This window comes from Carya illinoinensis, chromosome 3 (assembly GCF_018687715.1).
Source record: "Carya illinoinensis cultivar Pawnee chromosome 3, C.illinoinensisPawnee_v1, whole genome shotgun sequence".
NCBI lineage: Eukaryota > Viridiplantae > Streptophyta > Magnoliopsida > Fagales > Juglandaceae > Carya > Carya illinoinensis.
Window position 1 is genome coordinate 19,615,222 of NC_056754.1, and position 26,497 is coordinate 19,641,718.

The following is a 26,497-nucleotide window of genomic DNA, read 5'->3' on the forward strand; positions in this document are numbered from 1 at the left end:
CAATTTTTTTTTATCTAATATGGGTTTAACTTTTTAAAAATATATTAATATTTTTAATGACATGCTACTTAATATAATCAAACGATTTTTTTAATAAAATAATGATAGGGGATCAATTCAATATTTTTAAAAATAAGTACGGATATATCTATAAAGAAAATTACACATAATAATCTTACAAATTAACGTAATTTCATATGATCTGTTAAGTCTATTTTATAATAAAAGTAATTTTATAATTTGATGAATCATATTAAACTATATTAATTTGTGAAATTATTTTTATATAATTTATTTATTTATAATTAGAGTATTTTCTTTTTAAATTTAATATTAAAAATTTTAGTTAAAAAATATAGAGATATTCTACTCAATAATACTCCAATAAATACATGATGAAAAATAAAATAAAATAAAATAAACCGTTTAGGATTTCTTAAAAAATTATTAAACCAACAGAATCAGCGGCCACGTCAGCTGAAACTGGTTGAATCCACAACAGTCCACATAGGCCCCTCCCCCAACCCTCGTAAACATACGCGGGCCTGTACCTCGCCTGCCCTCTCTACCTTCCATCCATATCTCAGACGCAATCACCGCCCTAAAGCTCAAAACCCTCGCCCAGTACTCGAAGTTTCTGCAATGAATTCGTTCAAACTCCACTACCATTTCTCTCCGGTGGCTCCCTCCCGTTCCCAGTGAGCTTTTTCTTTACAATTCTCATCTCTCGAAAACCCCTTTAATTTCCCAGATTTCTCTCTTTCAGTGCTAACTTTAAGAAAAATAAAACGCAGCGAAAAAATAAAGAGAATAAGTAAAATATATGCAATCAGATCGTATGTTGTTAACTACAAAAATTAGCATATAAAGAATTTGTACGGGGGACATGCGCAATTTAATTTCGTTTATGGCTAAGATTTTCTTCTTCTCATTATGACTTTTTTATTCTTTAGAGGGCAGAGTGGTGTATATTGCGGTGCAACACCGTTTACTGCGAATTGGTGTCCATGTGATCTTATTTTGGCAAATCAAACAAAAAGATCGTCTCTCAGTTTCAAAGGTAATGGAAGAGTGACGAGGGCTGCGTTGATTTCTGAAGGGCGAGACAATTTTGTGAGTAAACAGGTAGGTGAAACAAGTGGGATTCGGACACAGCCTGGTGAAATAGAGTTAGCGTTTGGAACATTAGCAGCAGAGACAATTCCCACAACAACAACAACAACAACTACTACTACTACTGCCAGTGGTTTCTTTTCCAATGATGAATATGATCTGGACCGGCCAACCGCCGGGTTTTCCTCTGTTCCGGAGGCTGTTGAGGACATCAGGAAAGGCAAGGTTAGTACGATGGAAATGCAATACTTGTGTTTATTATTGGGAACGATAAGATAAGGTGATTAGTAATGCGGTTAATTTCTGCAGATGGTAATTGTCGTTGACGATGAAGACAGAGAAAATGAGGGAGATCTTATAATGGCAGCGTCAAAGGTGACGCCGGAGGCTATGGCATTTGTTGTCAAGCATGGAACTGGGATTGTGTGTGTGAGCATGAAAGGGGAGGACTTGGAGAGGTTGCAACTTCCGTTGATGGTGACGCAGAAGGAGAATGAAGAAAAACTTTGTACAGCATTTACTGTGTCAGTGGTATGTAGTAGACTGTTCATATTTATATATACATATGTATATATATACACACACGAATTGCTTTCCGCATGGCTTAAGATGGCGTAGATTTTTTCAGAAGGCAATGGTTTTGAGGAGATAACAACATTCTCCTATTTCTTTTCTTTTGTCCAGTATATAGTTTGAGCATGTGAGCCTCTTCATCTTTTTATTTATCTTAACATTGGTGCATAATTTAAGTAAGGTGACCTTTCCAACCGTACCAATTAGAACATGTGGGCATGTTATTAATTTTGATGAACGCTTAAGTGGCCACAATAAAGGTGACCAGATCTTGTTCCTGAACCTTCTGGTCCGTGTTGATTATGTGCAGGTGGATGCATACTTCCTTAAAGCTTAAATTTATGGTGTCCATTGAATTAATTGTAGTGTCTCTATAAGGAAAATGGAAGAATGAGAACAATGTCTAGATAGGATTCTTAAACCAATAGTGTGAACGGCTATTTGGTTTAAGGGAGGATGAAGTACCAAAACGGACTGGTTTTGCTGATCCTAATCTACAATGGATGTTGATGGCAGTGATATAGTAGTTTATTTAATTCAAGTAATTATTGGTTTTAATATGTAATTTTCTCAATGTTATTAAAGTAATATCACCTACTATATGTCTTTAAGGTGTAGTTTGGATAGTGAGATGAGATAAGATAGTTTTAGATGAAAGTTGAAAGTTGAATAAAATATTATTAGAATATTATTATTGCTTTGGAATTTGAAAAAGTTGAATTGTTTATTATAGTTTGTGTAGAAATTTGGAAAAGTTGTAATGATGAGATGAAACCGTTTTTGTATCCAAATTAAGCCTAAATTGTTTGTTTCTTGTTCGAAATGTTTATTTTGAAATCTAACTTCAATAGATTGGATTTCACAGGATGCAAAACGTGGTACAACAACTGGTGTTTCAGCCCATGATAGGGCAGCCACAGTATTGGCTCTTGCATCAAGACATTCTAAACCTGAAGATTTCAACCGCCCAGGCCATATTTTCCCCCTCAAGTACAGGGAGGGAGGAGTTTTGAAAAGAGCTGGGCACACAGAAGCTTCTGTTGATCTTGCTGTTTTGGCTGGTTTAGAACCTGTTGCCGTTTTATGCGAGATTGTAGATGATGATGGCTCCATGGCTAGACTACCTAAGCTTCGCCAGTTTGCAGAGACAGAGAACTTGAAAATTATTTCCACTGCTGATTTAATAAGGTATTCAAGTGAATGTGCATGTTTTCCAAAAGTAGTACTAATTGTAGATACCAAATGATCCTTTCCTCATAAAAGCTATTATTTACAATTGGCAGATATAGGAGGAAAAGAGATAAGTTGGTGGAGCGGTCTGCTGCTGCGCGAATACCCACAATGTGGGGGCCATTCCAAGCCTACTGCTATAGATCATTGTTGGATGGCATCGAGCATATTGCCATGGTTAAAGTAAGCAGATTGTAAGAATCAAAATACTTAAGTGCTAAAACTATCTTACCTAAATTATGCAACACAAGCTTCAACAAACGTACTATGATAATTGTCAATTGAAGGATATTCCTTCAGTTACAACTGTGTTTTTGAGTTGTGCATAAATTTTTGCTGTATATCCTAACATCCCAATGCACACTCCTGTGGTTAATTTTCTGAAACAACAGTGCTTTCTATCTTTATTTTCATTGACTATTGTAGTTTGTATTCTGTTTCAAGTTTCGCATCTCATAGGTGTTCTTTTAATACATCTTGTATTGCATAGCATTAGTGCCTCTTTGTCACATATTTTGCTTGGTTGGGCCACCTCAAGCGGCTTCGTTGGTCGTAGCCTGTGTAACAGTGTACGCCCCTCTATCATATGTTTGTATTAGGTGTAAACATTACGGAGCCACCACAGCCAAAGATTATGAACTGTTTGTTTCACAGAAGACTGAAAGTGGCATTTTGTGACTTAGGGAAGTGAGATTGGAGCTTAAAAGGTTATTTGGTTTGGTGTGATGAGGTTTAAAAAGGTTTGTGCTTCTATTTATGGGTTTTACAAAGCTTTCTCATGTCTGTTTGTTTATGGGTTTGTGCTTGTTTCACATTTCTCATGTCTGTTTGTTTAAGCTTTCCATCAATACTTTGTTTCTTGTTTGGTTTCAGTAACAGAAATCTGTCTTCTCTACAGAAACAAGGATCAAATATGTTTCTGCTCTGGCTAGATGCATGGGTTGGCCATTATTTTGCCATCAACTTCTATACTCTACTTAGCATGTTTCCTTTCTTAATTTGTGCTCAAGTTCCATTCTGTCTGGGCAAATATCAGCTGTAATTCTTATTCTTTTTCCTCCTTGTTTTGAATAATTTACTATGATCTTTTCTACCATCACATGGAAGAAAATCACCAGTTCACAAGTAATGGAAAACTGAATGTTCGCTTACAAATGAAAGGACAAAATTCTTTCTTTGACCTTCATTCAATCCTAGGAGTAATTTATAACTAAGTGCTGATGTGAACAGGGCGAGATTGGGGATGGGCAAGATATTCTTGTGAGGGTACATTCTGAGTGTCTCACTGGCGACATATTTGGATCAGCCAGATGCGACTGTGGAAACCAGTTGGCACTTGCAATGAAGCAAATTGAGGAAGCAGGTAGGGGTGTATTAGTCTATCTCCGTGGCTATGAAGGTAGAGGAATTGGTCTGGGCCACAAGCTTCGTGCTTACAACCTTCCGGATGATGCACATGATACAGTTGAGGCAAACGAGGAGTTGGGTTTGCCTGTTGATTCTCGGGAATATGGCATTGGTGCACAGGTATTGTCTTCTTTAACAATTTATTAGATCTCATCACTCCATGACCTCAGTGCCCATTTTCTTGCTTATCTGAATGGATCTATTCAGCACCCAACTAGTGAAGAATTGTGGCCCTTCTGTAGCTTACTTTGTTGAAGAATTTCCACCATCTCATATTATTTTATTAATCTCTTGATATTGGGATATGGACATATTGGAAGAGATCATATTTTAACAAAAAGATTAAAAGACCTTTAAACTACTTGTACGCATGTCTTCTGTCTTTTGATTATTTAGCGTCAGAGTTCACTTTCTCTATAATTAGTATTTCCACTCAGGTAAATCTGATAAGGATTTACACACATAGGATAGTGGTTTCTCTTTTATACCTCCTTTTATTTGTGTAATCCCTTTGTGGCTAAAGTATTTTTCATTTAATTTTTCTTTTCTAACTATGTGAACAATGATCTACCTCAATAAGGTAATTTAGGTTGTTCATGAGTTATATAATTTATGCTGATGTTGATGGTTAGACTTCCTTTATGTTCGTTCCTTCCTGGCCTTCCTCTCTCTTCCTCTTTTTTCACACAACACCGATGCATCTTTAATCAATTCCGGTTTATTGCAGGTACTTCAAGATGTAGGTGTCAGGACAATGAGGCTAATGACGAACAATCCTGCAAAGTATGTTGGTCTTAAGGGTTACGGTTTGACAATTGCAGGCAGGGTCCCATTGTTGACACCATTAACAACGGAGAACGAGAGAGATTTGAAGACTACGCATAAGAAAACGGGACAGATCTATGGTTCGGAAAATAGTGGTCTAGTAAATGGCATTACAGGAGAAAATGGCAATTCAAATTGAGTAATGCTAAACATTATTTTTAGGTATGCCATCAGATGCATGTTTCTCTTTCTTGAATGATGGAAAGTGTATTTTCTCGCTCATAAAATTTGAATCATGGACATTGAATGGTAAGAGTTTTATGCCTCATTTGGTTATACAGTGAGATGAGATGAGATATTTTGTTGAAAGTTGAATAATATATTGTTATAATAGAATTTTTTAATATTAATTTTATTTTTGAATTTAAAAAAGTTGAATTGTTTATTATATTTTGTGTGGAGATTTAGAAAAGTTATAATAATTATATGAGAAGTGACGATATGAGATATTTTGGATTTGGATAATCTTATATGTATGCTCTCTCCATGTATAAAATTTAAATTTTGGAAGTAGATAATTTGAGATACTAGATCCATTTAAAAAAATTCATAATGCAGATATTTTTTATAGGCCTAAAATATAGAAGTCGTTTAGATTGAAAAATATTCTCAATCTATCTTATCTCATTATTATAACTTTTTAAAAATTTCAAGTAAAATTTGATAAATAATTTAATTTTTTTATATCTGAATTTAATTTTTTTAAATTTCAAAATAATAATAATAATATTAAAAAATAATATATTTAATTTAAATTTTATGTAAAATCATATCATTTCATCTCATTATTTAAATAACCTCTCAACTAAATAAAAAAAATATATTATAATACATAATTTTTTATATATTTTTAGAATAATTCTATCATTAAATTGGTGAGTATAACATATTATTTATATTATTTAAATAAAAAAATTTAATTTAAAAATTAAAATTCATCTTTTAAATTAAATTATACTATAAAAATATTTTATTAATAAGTTTGCTTTACGTGCTGGAAAGAAAAGTTATGATCATCATTTATTTTTTTACTATAAAAAGAAAAAGTTATGATCGTTAGTACCCTTTTTTTTCTTTTCGTAAAACAATGAACTTTGATGGATTCCACCTTCTTTAGATGCCAACGTGAAGCTTGTGTGGCGAGGGCCAATGGACCAACACAGCTTAGTAGTTAAGTTTCAAGATGCGCATTTTCTTTTATTATATATGTACTAATATTTTGTTTGATTGATGGATATAATTTGTGGCATAAAAACGTAAATGAGAGGGGATATTTAGAAGATGAGACGAGAATTTTATAAATATTAATAAAATAATTTGTTAATAGTAATGAGATCATTTAAATTAAATATTTATTGAGTTTTGGAAAATGAGATAAAAATTTAAATAAATAATATTATAAAATTAAAATATTGTTAGAATATAATTTTTTAATATAATTTTTATTTTAAAATTTGAAAATTTTGAATTGTTTATCTTATTTTGAAAAAAAATTATAATGATTAAATGAGATGAGTTGAAAAGTTTTGTGAAAACAAATAATGATGATAATTAATTTGAAAGTGTTTGTATTTGAATAATGTTTAAGACTAAAATAAAATATGATGAAATGAAAATTATTTCCAAACATTTCCTAAAAGATGGATAACCTTTTTCATATTTTACAAGCTTGGGGAAAAAAAAAAAAAATTTACAAACTCGTTTTATATATGCAGGTGTAATTTAAATGATCTAGTATTAAAAATAAGAGAAAGAATCCAAACAAAATAACAAATCTATCCATAAATATTCGTGTGATTTTGAGGCATGATTTTATTTTATACTTCTAAATTTCGTCGTAAATGACTAATGATATCCATAATATTCTCCCGATTGTGTTTTTAATTGATATAAAAATAAATTCATTTATAATAAGTGGATGTTTTTAAGGGTAATGCTATATTGATACGTATCATTTTTATTTTTATCACGTTACGTGAGATATGATATATTTATTATTATTTAATAAAAAATTATCTAATGATAATAAATGTAAAATATCTTATAAAAAAAATAAAAATAAAATAATAGTGTGGTGTAAATAAATAAGTTTGTCTTTGAATGTCATACAATTAAAAATTAATAGCAATATAAATAAATTTAATAAAAAAATGATATTTTGGTAGAAGATAAAAGTAGTAGTATTCAATCCAACAACTAATTATGGATATATCAAGTAAATCGTATCATGCATTATTATCCTTTTGATCCTTTTTTTTCTTTTATCATATTAGGATGTGAAATTAAAATTTTGAAAATTATTTATATTTATGTCCTAATTATTCGATAATAATATAAAAAAATGAAGGAAAAATATTTGAACAATAATATAAAAAAATGAAGGAAAAATATTTGAACGATAATTCCGTAGAAATACCGTTCAAAAGGGAATGCAAAATAATATTTAAAATAAAAAAATATTTTTGTCAAAAATATTTACATAAAAATAAATCAAAAATAATAATTACAATCGTATTTGTGTCAATACTGTACAATTATTTAAAAAAATAAATAAATATGAAAACTAAATAAAAAAAATTAATTTTTTAATAATAAATTTTACTATTTTTTAAAATTACTATAGAATATTTACATACTCTATAATTATACATGTATGTTTAGGATTTCGGTAGGAAAAATAGCTTATAATTTTAAGTCTTGTAGTTTATATTTAAATAATAAACTCTATATTTTAAAAATTATTTATTATTTAATAAACATGTATTTAAAATACTTTTAGAATTAATTATATTAATTTTTTAAAAATATATAGTTATCTATAAAAGTTTTTTGATAAAAGTTTTAATATAGTACTTTTTAAAAAAATTAGACTATCAGCTTTTTTAAATAATTAAATTATTTTTTATAAATTTATTAAATATATTATTTTTTCTTTAAAAAAACTTTTAAATAATTAAAAGTACTACTTTTTAAACTCAATCAGACTCTACGAAGTATTACTCAAAATAAATATACAAAAAACTCGATCGATGTAGTTTATTTAAATTAAAGTTAATTTTTGAAATTAAATTTTCGACACAATGGACGTGACCGTATCAGTGAAAAAGGAAATCTCCTGTCCCACTGACCCCAAACTGTCTTCGTCCGCAATATATCGATGCTCAAACCAACGCTTCGGTTTCACGTTTGTCACCTTCCAACTTCTCTCTGACTCTGTCTCTTTCACTCTCACTCCACTACTTTCTAGGGTTACCTGCCTCCCTCTCTCTCTCTCTCTCTCTCTCTGCCATGAAGAATACTCACCCTTCCGATTCCACCTTCCGGCGAACCCCACCGCCTCACGCCACACATGTTTTTAACTCGCCGCTCAATTCCCGGCCCGCGCGGTCCCCGTACCCGCACCGCCTCCCCAATTTTCCCGCGAACAGACGTCTTGACCGTCCTCCGGAGCGAACCGCACCTCCTTCCCGCCCCAACTTCATCCTCCAGCTACGCTCCAACCGGAGAGGTCCTCAAAACCCGAATATCGAGTCCGTGATCGCACAATGCAAGCCTTCGCCGGATAATTCCAGGGTCTTTCAATCCAGTTCCGTCGCAGGAGCCTTGTATTTCTCTCAATGGACCAATGTTCTAGAAGCGCTGGTCAATCTCTGGGTCTCGCGTTTCGACGGCGCCCACGGTTTCGAGCCGATGGTTGTAAGTAACATCTCGGTCCCTTCCGATCGCGCTGAGCTTCGGGACCGGCTCCAAACCCTATTCACGGACCGCGTGCGCGGTCTTATGGACGGGGAAGAAGTGAATAAATGGCGTAAGAAGCTCCAGTGCACGTCGGACGATATGAGAAAAGTCACGGCTATGCTGCGTAGGCCGAACCCATTCCTCAGGCGGGACCACCTCTGTAATAAGCAGGAGGGGCTAATTGCCGAGAGGGACTTGATTGCGAGACGGTTGAGGGAGTTCGAGTCTGCAATGTACTGTATACTGTCTCATTTGGAAGGAAAGAGGAATGCTCTGGAGGAGATTAGCGACGAGGGCGTGGAACTGTTTATGTTCAGTGAGGTTATCGATTGGAATCAGGTTTACAGCTTGATATCGCGGGAGTGTCGACGGCTTGAGGATGGGTTGCCGATTTATGCTTACAGGAAGGAGATTCTTCAGCACATTCATGTCCAACAGGTCTTTTTGGTTTTTTTTGGTTTTCAGCTTATGGAAATTTGAGATCATTCTTAAAGTTCTAAGAATATTTGTTGTATTTTGGCATTAACAAGTCTTGAGGTAATCTTCTTTGTTAGTTAGACTTACTGCTAGGGAAGGAGTTGAGCAAGTTCATACTTCTTTATGACTGTCTAGGAATATTGGTGGGGAATAGCATTAGAGGTTGATATATTACAGAATGGATCTTTGTGGGATGATGTGAGAAAGATAATTGGATGATAATTTTTTTTTTTTTTAATAAGAGAGATGATAATATATTGTGTACTGGGCACATGGAAGAGTAATGACGGGAGAATTAAATTAACCCTAAAGTGTCCTCCTGTCTCACCTTATGGACTGGTGATCACCCACTTTGTGGACATAATGAATAACAAACTAGTAAATAGTTATATATTACTTTTTTTTTTATAGGTAAATAAATTTTATTGATCCACGTAAATAAGCAAAACCTGAGTACACATGGAGTATACAAGAAAGAGCCTAGTTACAATCTAAGTGCTACGGATAGTAGCATAAAAGTCATTAAGACTCGTTCCATTCAATACAATAGCAGATGTCCAAAGGAGTGGAGTGTTAAAGAAAAAGGCCCGAAAACCATCAGGAGAGCGTTCCTTATTCTCAAAACGGCGGCAATTTCTTTCTGTCCACGTGCACTATATTAAGCATAAAGGTAACATCTTCCATACAGCTACAATCTGGCGATTGCCTCTTAGCCCTTGCCAACAAGACAGTAAATCGATCACCCTCTGTGGCATGGCCCAAGCGATGCCAAGCCTCGAGAGGATATCATCCCACATACCTTAACTACGTCACAATGAAGGAGAAGGTGATCCATTGATTCACCATTGTGTTTGCACATGAAGCACCAATCCATTATGAAGAGTCCGCGCTTCTTTAGCTTGTATATAGTTAGTATTTTACCATGGGAAGCCACCTATCCGAAGAAAGCGACCTTGAGGGGGACCTTGCTCCTCCAGATGCTCTTCCAAGGGAAGGCATTGGGGGAGTGAATTGTCAAGGTCTTGTAAGAATAGACTAAAAATTTCTTATTCCCTGTGCATGTCCATAATAGTCTGTCTTCCCCTCGAGCCCTAATCTTCAACATATGTAGTGTGGTGTAGAAGTCAGTGATGACGCCCACCTCCCAATCCTGTGCCGCTCTAGTGAATCTCATAGACCAACGTATGGAATCAGCGGTAAGGCACATATTATCAGCCCCCGAGGAACTCTGATCAGACGCTATCCTATAAATAGAAGGGAAAACGTTTTTCAAAGCGACATCACTACACCAAATATCATGCCAAAATCTAATTTGTGTGCCCCTTCCCACCACAAACCTGCAATTATCACGAAAATCATCCCATCCATTCCGGATAAGTTTCCAAACTCCCACACCATAAGCCCCTCTTACTTCCTTTGTGCACCAGCCACCGCACACACTTCCATATTTGCAATCTAAGATATTCCTCCAAAGAGCGTCTCCCTCGAGATGATAATGCCATTACCATTTACCAAGGAGAGCCTTGTTCAAAGTTCTCAAATTTCTTAAGCCCAAGTCACCGCAAGACAGAGGGGTGCATATTTTATTGAGTATTCGATTTGATCAAATGGAATTTCTTTGTATCCTCTAAACCTCCCCATAAGAAATCCCGAAAAATCTTCTCCAGTCTATTTGCCACCCCTGCCGGCATAGGGAATAAAGAAAGGAAGTACGTTGGAAGGTTAGATAACGTACTCTTAATAAGTGTGAATCTTCCCCCCTTAGACAAGTAAATTCTCTTCCACCCTGCTAGTTTTCCTTCAATCTTCTCGATAATCCCTTCCCACATTGCCTTAGATTTATGAGGGGCCCCCCAAGGGGAGTCCAAGATACTTCATAGGCAAGGATGAAACCTTGCAACCCAGGATGGCTGCCACCGTATTTAGCTTGTTGACCAAGCCAACGAGGACTACTTCCGACTTGGACAAATTCACCTTAAGGCCGGATACAGCTTCAAAGCAAAGAAGAAGTGCTCGTAAAGAGCATAACTGATCCTGATCAGGGTCACAGAAAATCAATGTGTCATTGGCGAAGAGAAGGTGGGAGACTGTCAAGCTGCCATGTGAAGAACCGCCCACCGTGAAATCAGAGAGAAAACCCCCTTCCACCACCCCTCTTAGCATTCTACTCAGCACATCCATGACAAGAATAAATAATAGCGGGGAGAGAGGATCCCCTTGTCTCAAACTCCGAGAACTGTTGAAAAAGCTTTCGGGAGTGCCATTGACCAAAATAGAGAATATGACTGTTGTAATATAGTGCTTTATCCATTGGCACCATCTTTCCCCAAAGTCGTACCTACCAAGGATATACAACAAGAAATCCCAATGCATATAATCAAAAGCCTTTTCCATGTCTAGTTTACATAAGATACCTGGAATGTCGGATCGGACTCTGCTCTCCAGGCACTCATTGGCGATGAGGACTGAGTCAAGGACTTTGATATGTGCTTTTGTGAAATTCACTTCTACTTGATACCGATATTTGAATGGTATTCTCTTTTCAGACATATTTCTCACCATATAATGGGAAAAGTTATTTTTCACCATTCAATTTGAAATAGTAGATATGAGGGAAACTTTGAGAGGTGTTCAAGAATTGTGGATGCATTGTTGGTGATAATTCCTTGAATAAGATGAACACTATGTGCATAACATGGAGAGAAAGCGGTAACTAGAATGGTTAAAATCTATTATTACACTGTGAGGTAGCTCGAGGGTTATGGAATGAGGTTTTTTGTAGACTAGACTTGGGTTGGGTTATGCTGGAAACAGTAGTGGCAGTCGTTGCTACCTGGACAGTTCTAAGAGGCAACAACCAGATTAAGGCGATCTGGAAGATGATTCTGATATGCATTATGTGGTGCGTGTGGCAGGAGCGCAATGAACGGACGTTCGAGGATAAAGAGAGATCAATGGAGGAGCTGAAAGTCTTCTTTTTTAGAACTCTTTGTACTTGGGCTATTGCTGTTAGTTTTAATGGCCAAAATTTACTTATCAAAAAAAGTTTTAATGGCCAAAATTTACATTATTTCCTTATTTCTATTGCTCCTATGTAGTTTATTACATTCTTTGTACTGAACGTGGCATTTTGCCTATTCTGTTATTAATATACTTCTTACTTTTCTGGGAAAAAAAAAAAAAAGAAAAAAAAAAACTAGAATGGTTAGAAAATGGGACCTTTTTTGAAAAATAAAAATTCATGCACTAGTGCTGTTGTCCTATATTTTCAGGTATTTTACTGTCATTAAAAATGGATGATGAAACTTGCATTTGAAGGCCAAATCATTTGGATGATTGCTTCTTTATTCAGAATCATTTAATATTTATGACGTGCTGATTAGGATTTTTTCTAGTTGGAAATGTGGATTCATGATTTCTTAACTGTCACTAGATAACCTTTTGTTTTTTTGTAAGTGACTGTCACAGGATAACTGAATCAATTTGCTATTGATATCTGGTTTTGGCCTTTCTTCTGACCACCATTTGCACAGATAATGGTGTTAATTGGAGAGACTGGCTCCGGGAAGAGTACACAGTTAGTTCAATTTCTTGCAGACTCAGGACTTGCTGGTGATAAGTCCATTATATGTACTCAGCCTCGCAAGATTGCTGCCGTCTCATTGGCAAATAGGGTCAGAGAAGAAAGCATTGGGTGTTATAAAAACAAGTCAATCATTTTCTATCCAACATCTTCAGTCATTCGGGCATTTGATTCCGACATAGTATATATGACGGACCACTGCTTACTGCAGCATTACATGAATGACAATAATTTATCTGGGATATCATGTATCATAGTTGATGAGGCTCATGAGAGGAGCTTGAATACTGATCTCCTCCTGGCATTGATCAAGAGTTTATTGTGTCGAAGAATTGATATACGGCTTGTTATAATGTCTGCTACTGCAGATGCAAACCAGCTCTCAGAGTACTTTTTCAAATGTGGAATTTTTCATGTGGTGGGAAGAAACTTTCCAGTTGATGTCAGATATGTCCCTTGTGTGATGGAAGGAATTTCTGTTTCTGGTTTTGTTGCTTCATATGTGTTTGACGTCGTGAGGATGGCAACTGAAGTTCACATAAATGAGAAAGATGGAACGATTCTTGCATTTCTAACTTCTCAGATGGAAGTAGAATGGGCTTGTGGAAAGTTCAATGCTCCCTCTGCAGTTGCATTAGCTTTACATGGGAAACTTTCTTCTGAAGAACAATTTCGTGTTTTCGAAGACCTCCCTGGAAAAAGAAAAGTGATATTTGCTACAAATGTTGCAGAGACAGCTCTGACAATTCCTGGGGTCAAGTATATAATTGATTCTGGGATGGTTAAAGACAGTAAATTTGAACCTGGCAGTGGCATGAATGTCCTCAGGGTTTGCAGGATCAGCCAGAGTTCTGCTAATCAACGAGCTGGGCGTGCTGGGAGAACCGAACCTGGAAGGTGTTATAGACTCTACTCAGCATCTGATTATGAATCTATGCCTCTTAACCAGGAACCCGAGATTCGAAGAGTTCACCTTGGAGTTGCAGTTCTTAGGATCCTTGCTTTAGGCGTCCAGAATGTACAGGACTTTGACTTTGTTGATGCTCCAAGCACTAGAGCTATTGAATTAGCCATCAGAAATCTTTTTCAGTTAGGAGCTATTACACGGAGGAGTAATGGTGCTCTGCAATTAACCAACGATGGTAGGTCTTTGGTTAAATTGGGTATTGAGCCTCGGCTTGGTAAGCTGATCCTTGGCTGCATTGATCATCGTTTGTGTCGGGAGGGAGTTGTTCTTGCTGCTGTAATGGCTAATGCCAGTAGCATATTTTGTAGAATTGGTAATGATGAAGATAAACTCAAATCTGATTGCCTTAAGGTGCAATTTTGTCATCACAATGGTGACCTCTTTACTCTTCTATCTGTTTACAAAGAATGGGAGGCTGTGCCTCAAGATAGGAAAAGCAAGTGGTGTTTTGAAAACAGCATCAATGCCAAATCCATGCGTAGATGTCAAGATACAATCAAGGAAATAGAATCTTGTCTTCAACGTGATCTTCATGTTATTACTCCCAGTTACTGGATGTGGGATCCTCATATGTCTACTGAGCATGATAAAAATATGAAAAAGGTGATACTCTCTTCCCTTCAAGAAAATGTAGCCATGTACTCTGGGTATGATCAACTTGGTTATCAAGTTGCCCTTACTGGACATCATGTCCAGCTGCATCCTTCAAGTTCTTTACTAATATTCAGTCAGAAGCCTAGCTGGGTAGTTTTTGGGGAAATCTTATCAATTTCTAATGAATATCTAGTTTGTGTAACTGCTGTTGACATTGAGTCTTTGTCTACTCTCTACCCTCCCCCTCTGTTTGACATGTCTATGATGGAAAGCCGGAGGTTGCAGGTGAGGGTGTTGACCGGATTTGGTAGTACTCTTCTGAAAAGATTTTGTGGGAAGTCCAACAGTAATCTGCATGATCTTGAATTGTGTATGCGAACAGAGTGCATGGATGATCGTATTGGCATTGAAGTCAATATTGACCTGAATGAGCTTCGGGTATTTGCCACTTCAGAAGGTATGGAAAAGGCTTTTAGTTTTGTCAATGGCGCGTTGGAGTATGAACGGAAGTTGTTGCTTAGTGAATGCATGGAGAAAGGCTTATACCATGGACCTGGTGTCTTGCCTCCTATTGCACTGTTTGGAGCTGGTGCAGAGATCAAGCATTTGGAGCTTGAAAAGAGATGTTTGACTGTCGATGTGTATCATTCAAATATAGACGCAATTGCTGATAAGGAGCTTATAATGTTTCTTGAGAAGTTTGCCTCTAGTAGTATCTGCGCTATCCACAAGTTCACAGGCATTGGACTGGATAATTGTGACAAAGAGAAGTGGGGCAGGGTAACATTTCTTACTCCTGGTGCTGCTGCAAAGGCTGCTGAACTAAATGGAGTTGAAGTCAATGGCTCTTTGGTAAGGGTAGTTCCTTCACAGACATCATTGGGAGGGGATCATAAAATGTTTTCATTTCCTGCAGTTAAGGCTAAAGTATATTGGCCACGTAGGCCCAGTAAGGGGATTGCAATTGTAAAAGGTGAAGAACATGATGTTCAGTTCATGGTTAATGATTTCTATAACCTGCTGATAGGAGGAAAGCGTGTTCGTTGTCAACCTAGCAACAAGTCTATGGATAGTGTCATGATAAACGGAATTGATAAAGAGCTTTCAGATGCTGAAATTCTTGAAATATTGAGGTCTGCTACAAATAGGAGAATCCTTAATTTCTTCCAGGTGAGAGGAGATGCTATAGAAAATCCACCAAGCAGTGCTTGTGAGGAGGCGCTTCTAAAAGAAATCTCTCCATTTATGCCTAAAAGGAACCCTCACTCTAATTGTTGCCAAGTCCAGGTTGTCCCACCTGAACCAAAGGATACTTTCATTAAAGCTTTTATCACTTTTGATGGAAGATTGCATCTTGAGGCAGCAAAAGCTTTGGAGCAACTGGAAGGGAAAGTATTGCCTGGTTGTCTTTCATGGCAGAAGATAAAGTGCCAGCAGTCATTTCATAGCTCCTTGTCATGCCCTGCGCCTGTCTATTCTGTGATCAATAAGCAATTGGAATCTTTACTTGCAAGCTTCAGGCATTTAACAGGTATTTTGGGTGCATTTACCTTCTCATATCCCATGTTTATGTGTTACTTTTTTTTGGTTCGTTGCAAGTCTTGGGATTATCTCCCTTTTGTGCTTCTTTCTCATTCTAGTCTTGATTCCATCTCGTTCTTTTTCTTCTTCTTCTTCTTTTTTTTCCCCCTCTGAACAGTTTTTTGATCACTTCTCAATTCATTATAGTAGTTTTGTGGTAGACGCTGTTGTGATTTATTTACCAGCTGGTTCTTGTTATTATTGAGATGGCGAAGCCATTCATGTAAACAGCAAGCTGCACCTGATAGAATGCTTTCTATCTAGTTATCCATGAAAAGAAAAAAGAAAACTTTCCGTGGTTTCAAATATTTGTCAAAAGTTTGTCCCTGTGTGGATTGAGCCTCGTGAAAATAGTTTTGTGATTTAATAGTTGAATTATCTTGTGATTTAGGAGTTAAATTGTTATGTTCTATAAGATGCTTTTCTGGATAATATGTATACTTGTTAGAGTTAACTGCATAGTCATAAGTCGGTATGATCTTGTTCTGCAGGTGCAGAGTGCACTCTAGACAAGACTGCTAGTGGTTCCTATCGAGTGAAGATATCTGCTAATGCTACAAAAGTTGTGGCAGAACTCAGAAGACCTGTGGAAGAGCTTATGAGGGGGAAGACTATAGATGATGCCAGCCTCACCCCAACCGTTGTACAGCATCTATTTTCCAGAGATGGCATCAATCTTAAGAAGTCGGTGCAACAAGAGACAGGAACCTTCATTCTTCTTGACAGGCATAGCCTTAAGGTACGGGTGTTTGGTTCCCCAGACAAGGTTGCGTTGGCACAGAAGAAATTGGTTGAATCCCTTTTGGCCCTTCATGAAAGCAAGCAACTTGAGATCCGTCTCCGTGGTCGAGATCTGCCTCCCAACCTTATGAAGGAGGTAGTGCGAAAGTTTGGGCCAGACCTCCATGGGCTCAAAGGGATGGTACCTGGGGCTGCATTTACTCTCAATACTCGTCGACATGTCATCTCTGTTCATGGTAGCAAAGAGTTGAAGCAAAAAGTAGAAGAGATTATTTATGAGATTGCACAGATGAGATATGATTTGGCTGAAAGGTTTGACAATGACACTGCTTGCCCCATTTGCCTGTGTGAGGTTGAGGATGGTTACCGGCTTGAGGGCTGTGGGCATTTGTTCTGTCGTTTGTGTCTTGTGGAGCAGTGTGAGTCTGCAAGTAAGAACCAGGATAGTTTCCCAATACGGTGTGCACGTCAGGGCTGCAGGGTTCCAATTTTGGTTACGGATTTGAGGTCTCTCTTGTCTAGTGAGAAGTTGGAGGAACTCTTCAGGGCATCTGTTGGGGCCTTTGTTGCATTGAGTGGGGGCACTTACAGATTTTGCCCGTCTCCTGACTGTCCTTCAGTTTATCGAGTGGCAGATCCTGGGACTGCCGGTGAGCCATTTTTCTGTGGGGCATGTTATGCCGAGACTTGTACAAGTTGCTGCCTGGAGTATCATCCATACCTGTCGTGTGAGAGGTATCAGGAGTTCAAGGAAGATCCGGATTCATCTCTCAGGGAGTGGTGCAGGGGCAAAGAAGATGTGAAGAGCTGCCCTGTGTGTGGCTATACAATCGAGAAATTTGAAGGATGCAATCATGTTTTGTGTAGATGTGGGAGGCACATATGCTGGGCATGTTTGGAGGTCTTTGGAACCGGTGAGGACTGCTATGACCATTTGAGAAATGTACACGGCGCCATCATATGAGGCTAAGCTGCTCTGTTAATAATATTACCCCTAATTCTAACCTTCGGTTTTAAGTTAGGTATGTAAATATAACTCAAGTGTACATAGGTCGTATACCCAATTGTGTGGAAGGTAAAGGTTGCTGCAGATGCTTGCGTCTTTTCATGTGTTCAGCGGATGCCTCTTATCTCTCATCCGGAGTCTTTCTCATGCATGTATGGGATGTTGCAGATGCTTCTGTACATATCTTATGATTTATCTAATACATGATTGCCTTTGTTTTCCTCTCTGGACAAGTGTTCAAAGTGGTTTTAAAACTTTAACCCCAAGGGGTTGGCTCAAGCAGTAAAGGGTCTCGGTTTGGGTGGTATGCTCCTTTCAAGGTTTTAAGATTTGAATCCTCTTTAGTGCAAACAATCTCTAAGGAGCCATTAGACTGGGAGTTTTTTTTCCTTGAATTGCCCGATATGTACTTGCAGAAAGTTCTTTATTGAGGGCTTGTGCATTTCCGGAATTAAGAATTAATTGGAATATTGTTCTTGGATACTTGGTGACAATTAAAAAAAAAATGGTGGTTTCACACACTTTATTAAGGTTGTGAACAATGGAAAGAATCCAAATGGGCAATGTGATCTCTCTTTTTTTGTTTCTTTTAAATAAATCCCTTGCCATTGGTTAAGAGTTGCCATCTGCTCCGTGGCGGTTGAAAGACTACAAATTAGAATGGAAAATACATGATTCAAAAGAAAGAATTACAACCATAATATTACAATGTGACTTAATACGTTGGATTGTAAAACTTTTTATAATTAATCACAACTGCATCAATTGAAATCACCGAAACACCTTTACATCATCACCTCCACAAAATTGCATGTAGAACTATATACAACACATTTCTCCTTGCTGTTGTCTACGATCTGTTTCGCTGAGCAAAGGTTGAAACAATGAAAACAAGTATCCGTAACCAAATCCAAAGCCTACTCCAACAAATCCAAGACAAAATGCTAAAGCCATAAGCCATGTCACTCCAGCTCCATCCTCTCCCCCATCCCCTCCTTTCAACAATCCTCCCATCATCCCCTTTGCTCCGCCATAACCACAACGACAACCCTTCTGGTACTCATGTTGCTGCAGCCATTGCGACTGCAACTTCGAAACATGAAGCTCAAGCAATCTCACCCATTGCCGATAAGCAAACAACCGAGTTCCCTCCGCTACCAAAGCATTGGAGAGATAATCTCTCTCTTTAACCAGAGCCGCAACTTTCTTTTCTGCCTCTCTTGCCCGCGTTTGTGACAGCCTCAACGCCTTCAAAAGCTCCAACTTCTCGCTCTCAACGCCACTTATTCTATACACGTTCAACTCTTCGTTCTCGACTTCTTTACCCGCCATGCTCAACATCCTATTCATGGACGACATGACCGTCTTGTCCGATCTGGTAAAAACCTTCACCGGTGGCGGCAGATCGCAGTTCTGCATGAGGTCCATACCTGGCTTTTGAGAAACCTCAAGACCCATGATCACCATCTCGTTCGCATCCACACCTTTACTGTTCAACTTCGGGTTGTTCGATGCCCACCCTGCCATAGGTGACGACTTCATGCATACAATATTGGGTTGATTCTGAGCGACTGGGGGTTTGGATCAGAATTCCCAAAAGAAAACTAGAAGTAGAGTGTTTGAAGCGTGGACGAAAGGGGGGCTTGGTAGGTGGAAATGTTGGTTTATCGGGGCAAAGAGATCGTGTTGTGAAGAAATTGGGGCAAGTAAATTCCACGTATGGGTCGGTTTGATTGGGATATTTGTATTTTTAGGATCACGCTACTGGAATCGATGTTCCATAGAATAAATGATGACTATATTTGTAATTTTATTTTACCATATTTTTTTAAAATATTCAAATTTATTAAGATTATATTTGAATATTGAGATGAGTTTAGTTGAATAATAAATAGTAATATTTTATTAATTTAATAAAATAAATTTAATTTTTTAAAAATTAAAATGATATGAACTTTTTTATAAAAAATTAAAAAATTAATGATTCTTAATTTGAAATAAATTAAATTTGATTCAAACAGCCAAACACAACCTAAGAGTCACTTTCTCGATATTAAAAAAATTAATAATAAAAAAGAATATGGTCGATTTTATCGGTTTATTTAACATTTTCCATATTTTAAAGACACAAGTTGCTTTAAATATGAAGGAAATTCCTTTCTTGCTCACTCCGACGAACATACGTACGTTGGAAGTCTGGTTATTTTAGCAAGATTCCATCCAAGAAACTGATGCCTCAACCTTTTCCTCAAGAGTCTAGAGACAGAAATTATATGCAAAATCTTATCACAGTGAAAATTAAAAGAGGAAAATCCAATTACGCTAAAATTTTGTTTTGTTTTGTTTTATTTTATTTTTTTTAATTTAAAAAAAGCATGGACTGGCTGATTTATTATTTACTCGTAGTTTATGTTCTTGGGTTCTGATTAATTTATTATTATTATTTTTTTCTTTTATATATTAAAAAGAAGAGATTTCGAACTTCATATCTCTATTTGGGAGGCTGAAAATTATACCTAACTGATAAAACAGTATATGTCAAAGTTGTCATTTTCAGTTCTAATTAGGATTACTCAACCTTCATGAATCGGTCCTCTTTCTCGGATGCGGCTAAAGTTCTTTTAGCAGCCATATATGTTAATAACACCTAAGTGGTGATGGTCACTATTTTATCATGGAGTATCATTTCATTTTTAATTACAAAATTTGTCAAATCAATGTTAGATAGATAAGAACCATTTCATTTTTAATTACAACATTTGTCAAATCAATGTTAGATAGATAAGAACTCGGATGTTGGATGACAAACTCCGCCAAAAAGGAAGGAGGAAAGTGTTGTGAAAACACAACCAAGATAAATAAGTGAAAGCAAATATAAATATATTAATCACACGATACAAAATTAATATAGTTTAACAATATGTCTACGTCCACAAAACTACAAAGGATTTTATTATAAAAGAATTACAAAATATACTTTGGGGAGAAATTTCATGTTTAGAATACTCAAGGCGTATGTAACATCCTCTTACCGTAGGTTAGGAGTGTCACGTAATTTTTATAAAATATAGTCCGGTAAGAGATTTCATGATTTAAGCCTAGACCTAAATTCAACTGCTCCATCTAAGCCTAGCTTGTACTAATCATTAAATACTCGAGTGGTTAAAAAAATGAAATAAAACTAATAAGGTGAAGACTCAATAAGAAATCTATTACAACGTAAACATAATAAACATATAATTTTTCATAAAACATTTCATGCTGAGAATTTAAAATTGATGTTCATTCATACATATGCTTAAGTCATGCATAACTTATCTTAAATTATTTGACTTATATTACTTATCATATTGATTAACACACTTAATTTTATATGTGAGGTTGTATACCAATCTCACATCTTGTGGCCACAAAAGGAACCACTAATAATATTCTAACATACAATAGTGGACCACAATTAAGTTCGTGGCTTACATGTTCATTCATAAAATCGCATTGGTATCATGCATCTAAATAATCATCATAAAACTTATCTTATCTTACACTTGATTATTAGAAAGTTTACGTGTCTTATGCACATGAGATGTATGACATAATATGTACATAATTATAATTTTTAAATTAGAACATGATGTGAAATGACATGATTGTATGCTATATTGAATGACATGTTTACATAAAATGTGACATACGTGATACATAAATGAGGCTATCAAGAATTGGGTTTAATAATTTATCTAAGCTAACATGTGATAATTCTAATTTGTAATAAAATTTACTTACCTCGTTGCGTTGCTAAATTCTTGAATTTCACTTTGTAGCATGATACCTATACGAAGTACGAGTTATCATTAATGCTTCTAGAAGAACGTGTTGAATATTCTACTTAAATAAATACATACTAAAGGACTTATCTAATAAAATATTATTATAAACTATCTTGAATTTTATGACAATATTTAACTAGTCGTCAAACGCATAGTGCATAGTACTAGCATAGTGAGTTAGCCGCAAAATACATAGTGCATAGTACTAATAGAGTGAGCTAGCCGCAAAATACATAGTGCTAGTCATAAAAAGCATAGTCTCCTTTGTACTCCTATATATATCGTCGAATCCTTTAAGAAATTCATAAGTTTCATAACCTCTCTAAGCTCTATCTCTTTCTTTCTCCTTTTGAAAGTTTTATAACACGTTATGGCTCTATCTTTTCTATGATTTCATAACACGTTATTAGCACGAAAGTTTTGACGATTTTGAAGCTAGTAGTCCTCTACTTCAAGTAAGTTTTTCAATATATTTTTGTAATTTCTAAAATGAATATAAAATGTTACATTACTTAATGAAAACTTTATACTTATTCTATTGATTTTGTGAATGTTAAACATACTTATGTTCCTGATTTATATATGTAAAAAATGTCAAATCTTACAAAATTAAAATTCGTTGCTTTTGACATTTCTGAAAAAAATTATTTATCTTGGATCCTTGATACTGAGATCCATCTGGATACGATGAACCTGGGAGATACAATTAAAGAAGGAAATCAAGGGTCCCTGCAGGACCGTGCTAAGGCAATGATTTTCCTTCGGCACCATCTTCATGAAGAATTAAAAACTGAGTATCTAACGGTGAATGATCCACTTATTTTATGGAATGATTTAAGGGAGAGATATGAACACCAGAAAACTGTAATCCTCCCAAAAGCTCGTCATGATTGGATGCACCTGAGGTTGCAAGACTTCAAGAGTGTTAGTGAGTAGAACTCTGCACTCTTTAAAATTAACTCGCTATTGAAATTATGTGGTGAAAAAGTCACTGATGATGACTTATTAGAGAAGACATATACTACTTTTCATGCCTCAAATGTGCTTCTGCAGCAGCAGTATTGAGAGCGAAAGTTTAAAAAATATTCTGAACTTATATCTTGTCTTCTATTAGCTGAGCAAAATAATGAGCTTTTGTTAAGAAATCACCAGTCACGTCCAACTGGTTCTATATCATTCCCTGAAGTGAATGGTACTAGATTTACATCATTTCCAGAAGCGAATGGTGCATCTTTTCAAAGAAAAAGAGGGCATGGACGTAGTAGGAAAAACTATAGAAGTGGAGATCTTAGAAGTGACCACATTAAAAGGGACAATAATAGATATACACCGTACCACCAGAAGTGGTTCAACTCAGAGAAGGGCAAAGGTCCTTAAAACAAATTTTTAAAGAAAGATGAAGATGGATGCCATAGATGTGGTATAACTGGACATTGAGCTCGTGTCTGTCGTATAGATAAATACTTGGTTGACTTATTTCAATCTTCTATAAAAGAAAAAACAAAGAAATTTGAAACAAATTTTGTTGAACCATCAAATGCTTTAGATTCTATAGATGGAGAAAATATTACAAACCTTAATGTTTCTGATTTCTTTGAGGATTCTAGTGGTAGAGTTGATCATAGAAGTGTTACTTTTTAATTAATGTATTTCATTTATCTTATTATAAAATATTTTTATATTCTGCAATGTTTTGTAGTAATGAAAGTTTTATTTATTCTTTTATATTTGTTATAAATTATTGATGATATGATTTATCTGAGAATGAAAATTGAGCATCCCTAAAGGATCGCCCTAAATCAATAATTTTATTGAGTATCTCATATGAGTGATACTTGTACCAAAAGCTCATTATGATTTATGCACCTGAAGTTGCATAATTAAAATTGTGGAAAGAATATATATTTGAATGAACGTCTCGAATGTACTCCTGAAGTAGCAATATCGAGTATGCTCCTGAAGTAGTAATATGAAATGCAAACGTTCACAATATATTCTAAATTTGTATTAGGTCTTTCAATGATTGAGCAAAATAATGAGCTTTTGATAAGAATCATTAGTCACGTCTTATTAGATCTATATCATTCCCTGAAGTGAATGATAATGAATTTATATCATTCTATTCCCTGAAGTGAAAAGAATGATGCATTTCATTCAAAGAAACTAAGAGATTGGACGTGATAATGAATATCTTTTCGGGCTAGAAGCTCATATTGGAAAAACTGTAAGCTTTCTCTTTGAGATGATATTATACAAATTATTAAATCAAATATTATGATGCATCAAAAGGTAATATGATTCAAAATATTTGTATCTTTTCATGGTTATCTTGATCATCCAAAATCAATGACGATAAATCGAATGATTTTCATATGGACGTCCATAAAAAAACCAGAAGATTCTTTTACTATAAAGTCTTACCACCAGAAGTGGAAAGAAAAATTTGCTTGAAGCAAATAGGATGAAATTATTCGACGTTATCTTAATTATCATATGTGAATCAGAAGTTCAGATGATAATTAAATTTTGGATGCAATAAGATAAAAATGTCTCATATTCTAGCTGCTAAAATCCCAGCGAGGATTGAAATCCCTGTAGGACAATTAAAAAATTCAGCAGTCTGAAAGTATGTGAGACCTATTGATACAAAAGGTACTGCATCTCAAAAGAGAAAGGCACAAATAATTTGGTATTCCTGAAGAGGCCATACCCACAAAACAAGTAATAAAGTCCATCCAAATTCTCTGTATAAAATTCTCCTATATAAATTCTTGAAGAGTGCCTTCTGAAAAGGTTTTTCATGAAAATGTCTTCCTTTGAAGAGGGACAGGTACCTGAAAATAACGAGATATCGTTACATTTCATGAATAATGGAGAAATTATGGATAGAAATAAAATCGTTGTCGACAACGTATTTCCATATAAGATGGCAATTGACATTACCAGAAGTAATGATGAAAGTGAATCAAGAATCGTCGAAAAATACAACATAAAATATTGGCCAAATTTGAAAGAAACAATTCCTGCAGAATTGATTCACTAGTAAAATATAATGCATCGGGACTTATAGTCCAAACACCTAAAGAGGTGATGCTTGTTGAATGTCAGTGGGTATTTATGGAAATGAAATAAAAATGTGATATATAAATCACGAGTCGGTTTCTCAATTCCTGCAGAATTGATATCACTAAGTAAAATGTGATAAATATAGACTTGAAATCCAAATACCTAAAGAGGTGATTTTTGTTAAATAACAGTGGATATTTATATACATGATATAAAAAGCCTAAAACTTTTAATATGAAAATGTGATATAGAAATCACAAGTTAGTTTCTCGAAAAAACAATATTGATATGATTTTAAAGTGGTTGAAATCATATTGAGATTTTCATTAGCTTAAAAGTTACCGAGAGTTTGGATATGCATGATTAACTGTATATTTATATGGATCATTGGATCGTGATATATATATGAAAATTCCTGAAGGATAGAAAATGTCTTAAGCTTCTAATAAGAATACATCTGGAAATATGTATTCTATCAAGTTTCAAAGATTCTTATATGATCTAAAGCAATCCAAACGCAAATGGAAACAAGCTATTATTGCAGTTTATATATATGATTTAAATGTCATTGAGGCTCCAGAAGAGCTTATGAAAACTGCACATATTTGAAATATAAATCTGAAACCCTTGCGACTTCAAGGGGAAGATAGATGATGTTATTAGTCATGAAATCCCATCTTTTAATACAATTAGTATTTCAGATTCATATTATGGGTTTGATATGAAGTGTGCATTATTAAAGAAGAAATAAAAGGGAGCACACAGAATATCTACCAAAAGATAGAAACACAAATATATTTGTGAAATATTATTTTATTATCTTGAAGCAAGAATTACAGAAATTTGAGGCACTTTGCCTCATTCTTCAAACGCTTTTGTTCTTAAAAAATCTGCATGGCATCCCTATTTAAAGGAGTGGGCAATCGAAAAGAAGATTTAAGTAAGGATTTTAAATTCCTATTCTCTTGCTTTATTGATTCTATCTTCATGTTGGACTCCAGAAGAAGTCGCTGAAGTATAGCAATATTCTCGTGGAGATTGTCAATTCCACAAACTCTGGATTGCAGTCGTTGAAAAAATACGACAATGGATGATGAGTATCGGGTATCGAGACTCACAAGCTCATAGATAGTTTCATTATCTGACCTATGAGTCAGATTATTATATTGCATGATAGCACCTGTGGTAGAAGCAGGAACAGCTGATGAACGAGGTGTAGAGCACCTCATATATTGGCCATGAGAAGATCGCTGAGCCATTGTAGGATAAGAATGCAGAAAGAGATTGCAGAGTAAAAATGCAGTATGATTACAGAAAAGTGAAGAAGATGAGATGCAAATGAAGATGAGCTAAATATATTTTTTATAGAGAAAATTATGATACAGCATCTCTCGTGAAGCAAGAGAAAAGAGACGAAATATAGGTTCATAGCTCTGCGGCGCATGACAGCATGCTTGACAGCTACGGCGCCTGACAGCACACCTGACAGCTACGGCGCTTGACAGCACACCTGACACCTACAAAGAAATTGAAAATCCGCGATACTTGTCTGATCTTAAAAAGCTGGTCACCGTTTTTATTAAAAAAATGAGGTTAACGGTTTAATGTTGATGAATTCTCCACTAACTGTGTTATTTACAAGAACTCCAGAAGAGTACACCTCCAGAAGAGTAGTGATGAGTAGAAAGATCCAGTTGTGATTATTTTATCAACATGGATCAAGTCCACAGTTAGTTGGATATACAGATGAGAGTAATCTTTCAGATACA

General features: G+C 35.5%; 3 protein-coding genes across 4 annotated transcripts; 2 read left to right on the forward strand and 1 right to left on the reverse strand.

Moving 5' to 3' along the window:
• Positions 1 to 519: 519 nt before the first annotated feature.
• Positions 520 to 5,498, forward strand: LOC122303665 (bifunctional riboflavin biosynthesis protein RIBA 1, chloroplastic-like). Its single transcript, XM_043115538.1, has 7 exons — positions 520 to 698; positions 954 to 1,338; positions 1,423 to 1,644; positions 2,552 to 2,874; positions 2,970 to 3,099; positions 4,147 to 4,443; positions 5,051 to 5,498. The coding sequence occupies exons 1-7, from the start codon at positions 643 to 645 to the stop codon at positions 5,285 to 5,287; spliced, it is 1,650 nt and encodes a 549-aa protein (XP_042971472.1). The 5' UTR covers positions 520 to 642; the 3' UTR covers positions 5,288 to 5,498.
• A 2,791-nt stretch (positions 5,499 to 8,289) lies between these two features.
• Positions 8,290 to 18,061, forward strand: LOC122303666 (ATP-dependent RNA helicase DEAH11, chloroplastic-like). 2 transcript variants are annotated; one of them, XM_043115539.1, is made up of 3 exons: positions 8,290 to 9,324; positions 12,897 to 16,038; positions 16,580 to 18,061. In XM_043115539.1, the coding sequence occupies exons 1-3, from the start codon at positions 8,437 to 8,439 to the stop codon at positions 17,791 to 17,793; spliced, it is 5,244 nt and encodes a 1,747-aa protein (XP_042971473.1). In that variant the 5' UTR covers positions 8,290 to 8,436; the 3' UTR covers positions 17,794 to 18,061. The 2 variants fall into 2 exon arrangements, with proteins under 2 accessions (XP_042971473.1, XP_042971474.1); XM_043115540.1 differs by having other exon boundaries at positions 9,188 to 9,324; positions 12,832 to 16,038.
• Positions 18,062 to 18,654: 593 nt separating this feature from the next.
• Positions 18,655 to 19,362, reverse strand: LOC122304587. The gene has a single exon (XM_043116847.1). The coding sequence runs from the start codon at positions 19,360 to 19,362 to the stop codon at positions 18,655 to 18,657; it is 708 nt and encodes a 235-aa protein (XP_042972781.1).
• Positions 19,363 to 26,497: the final 7,135 nt, after the last annotated feature.

Bases quoted from the DNA above. Each gene is read 5' to 3' on its own strand.
- LOC122303665 (XM_043115538.1), top strand. From the start codon at position 643: ATGAATTCGTTCAAACTCCACTACCATTTCTCTCCGGTGGCTCCCTCC. The intron at 1,339-1,422 runs GTTAGTACGATG...TAATTTCTGCAG, and splicing joins AGGACATCAGGAAAGGCAAG to ATGGTAATTGTCGTTGACGA. The intron at 2,875-2,969 runs GTATTCAAGTGA...TACAATTGGCAG, and splicing joins TCCACTGCTGATTTAATAAG to ATATAGGAGGAAAAGAGATA.
- LOC122303666 (XM_043115539.1), top strand. From the start codon at position 8,437: ATGAAGAATACTCACCCTTCCGATTCCACCTTCCGGCGAACCCCACCG. The intron at 9,325-12,896 runs GTCTTTTTGGTT...CCATTTGCACAG, and splicing joins AGCACATTCATGTCCAACAG to ATAATGGTGTTAATTGGAGA. The intron at 16,039-16,579 runs GTATTTTGGGTG...CTTGTTCTGCAG, and splicing joins AAGCTTCAGGCATTTAACAG to GTGCAGAGTGCACTCTAGAC.
- LOC122304587 (XM_043116847.1), bottom strand. From the start codon at position 19,362: ATGGCAGGGTGGGCATCGAACAACCCGAAGTTGAACAGTAAAGGTGTG.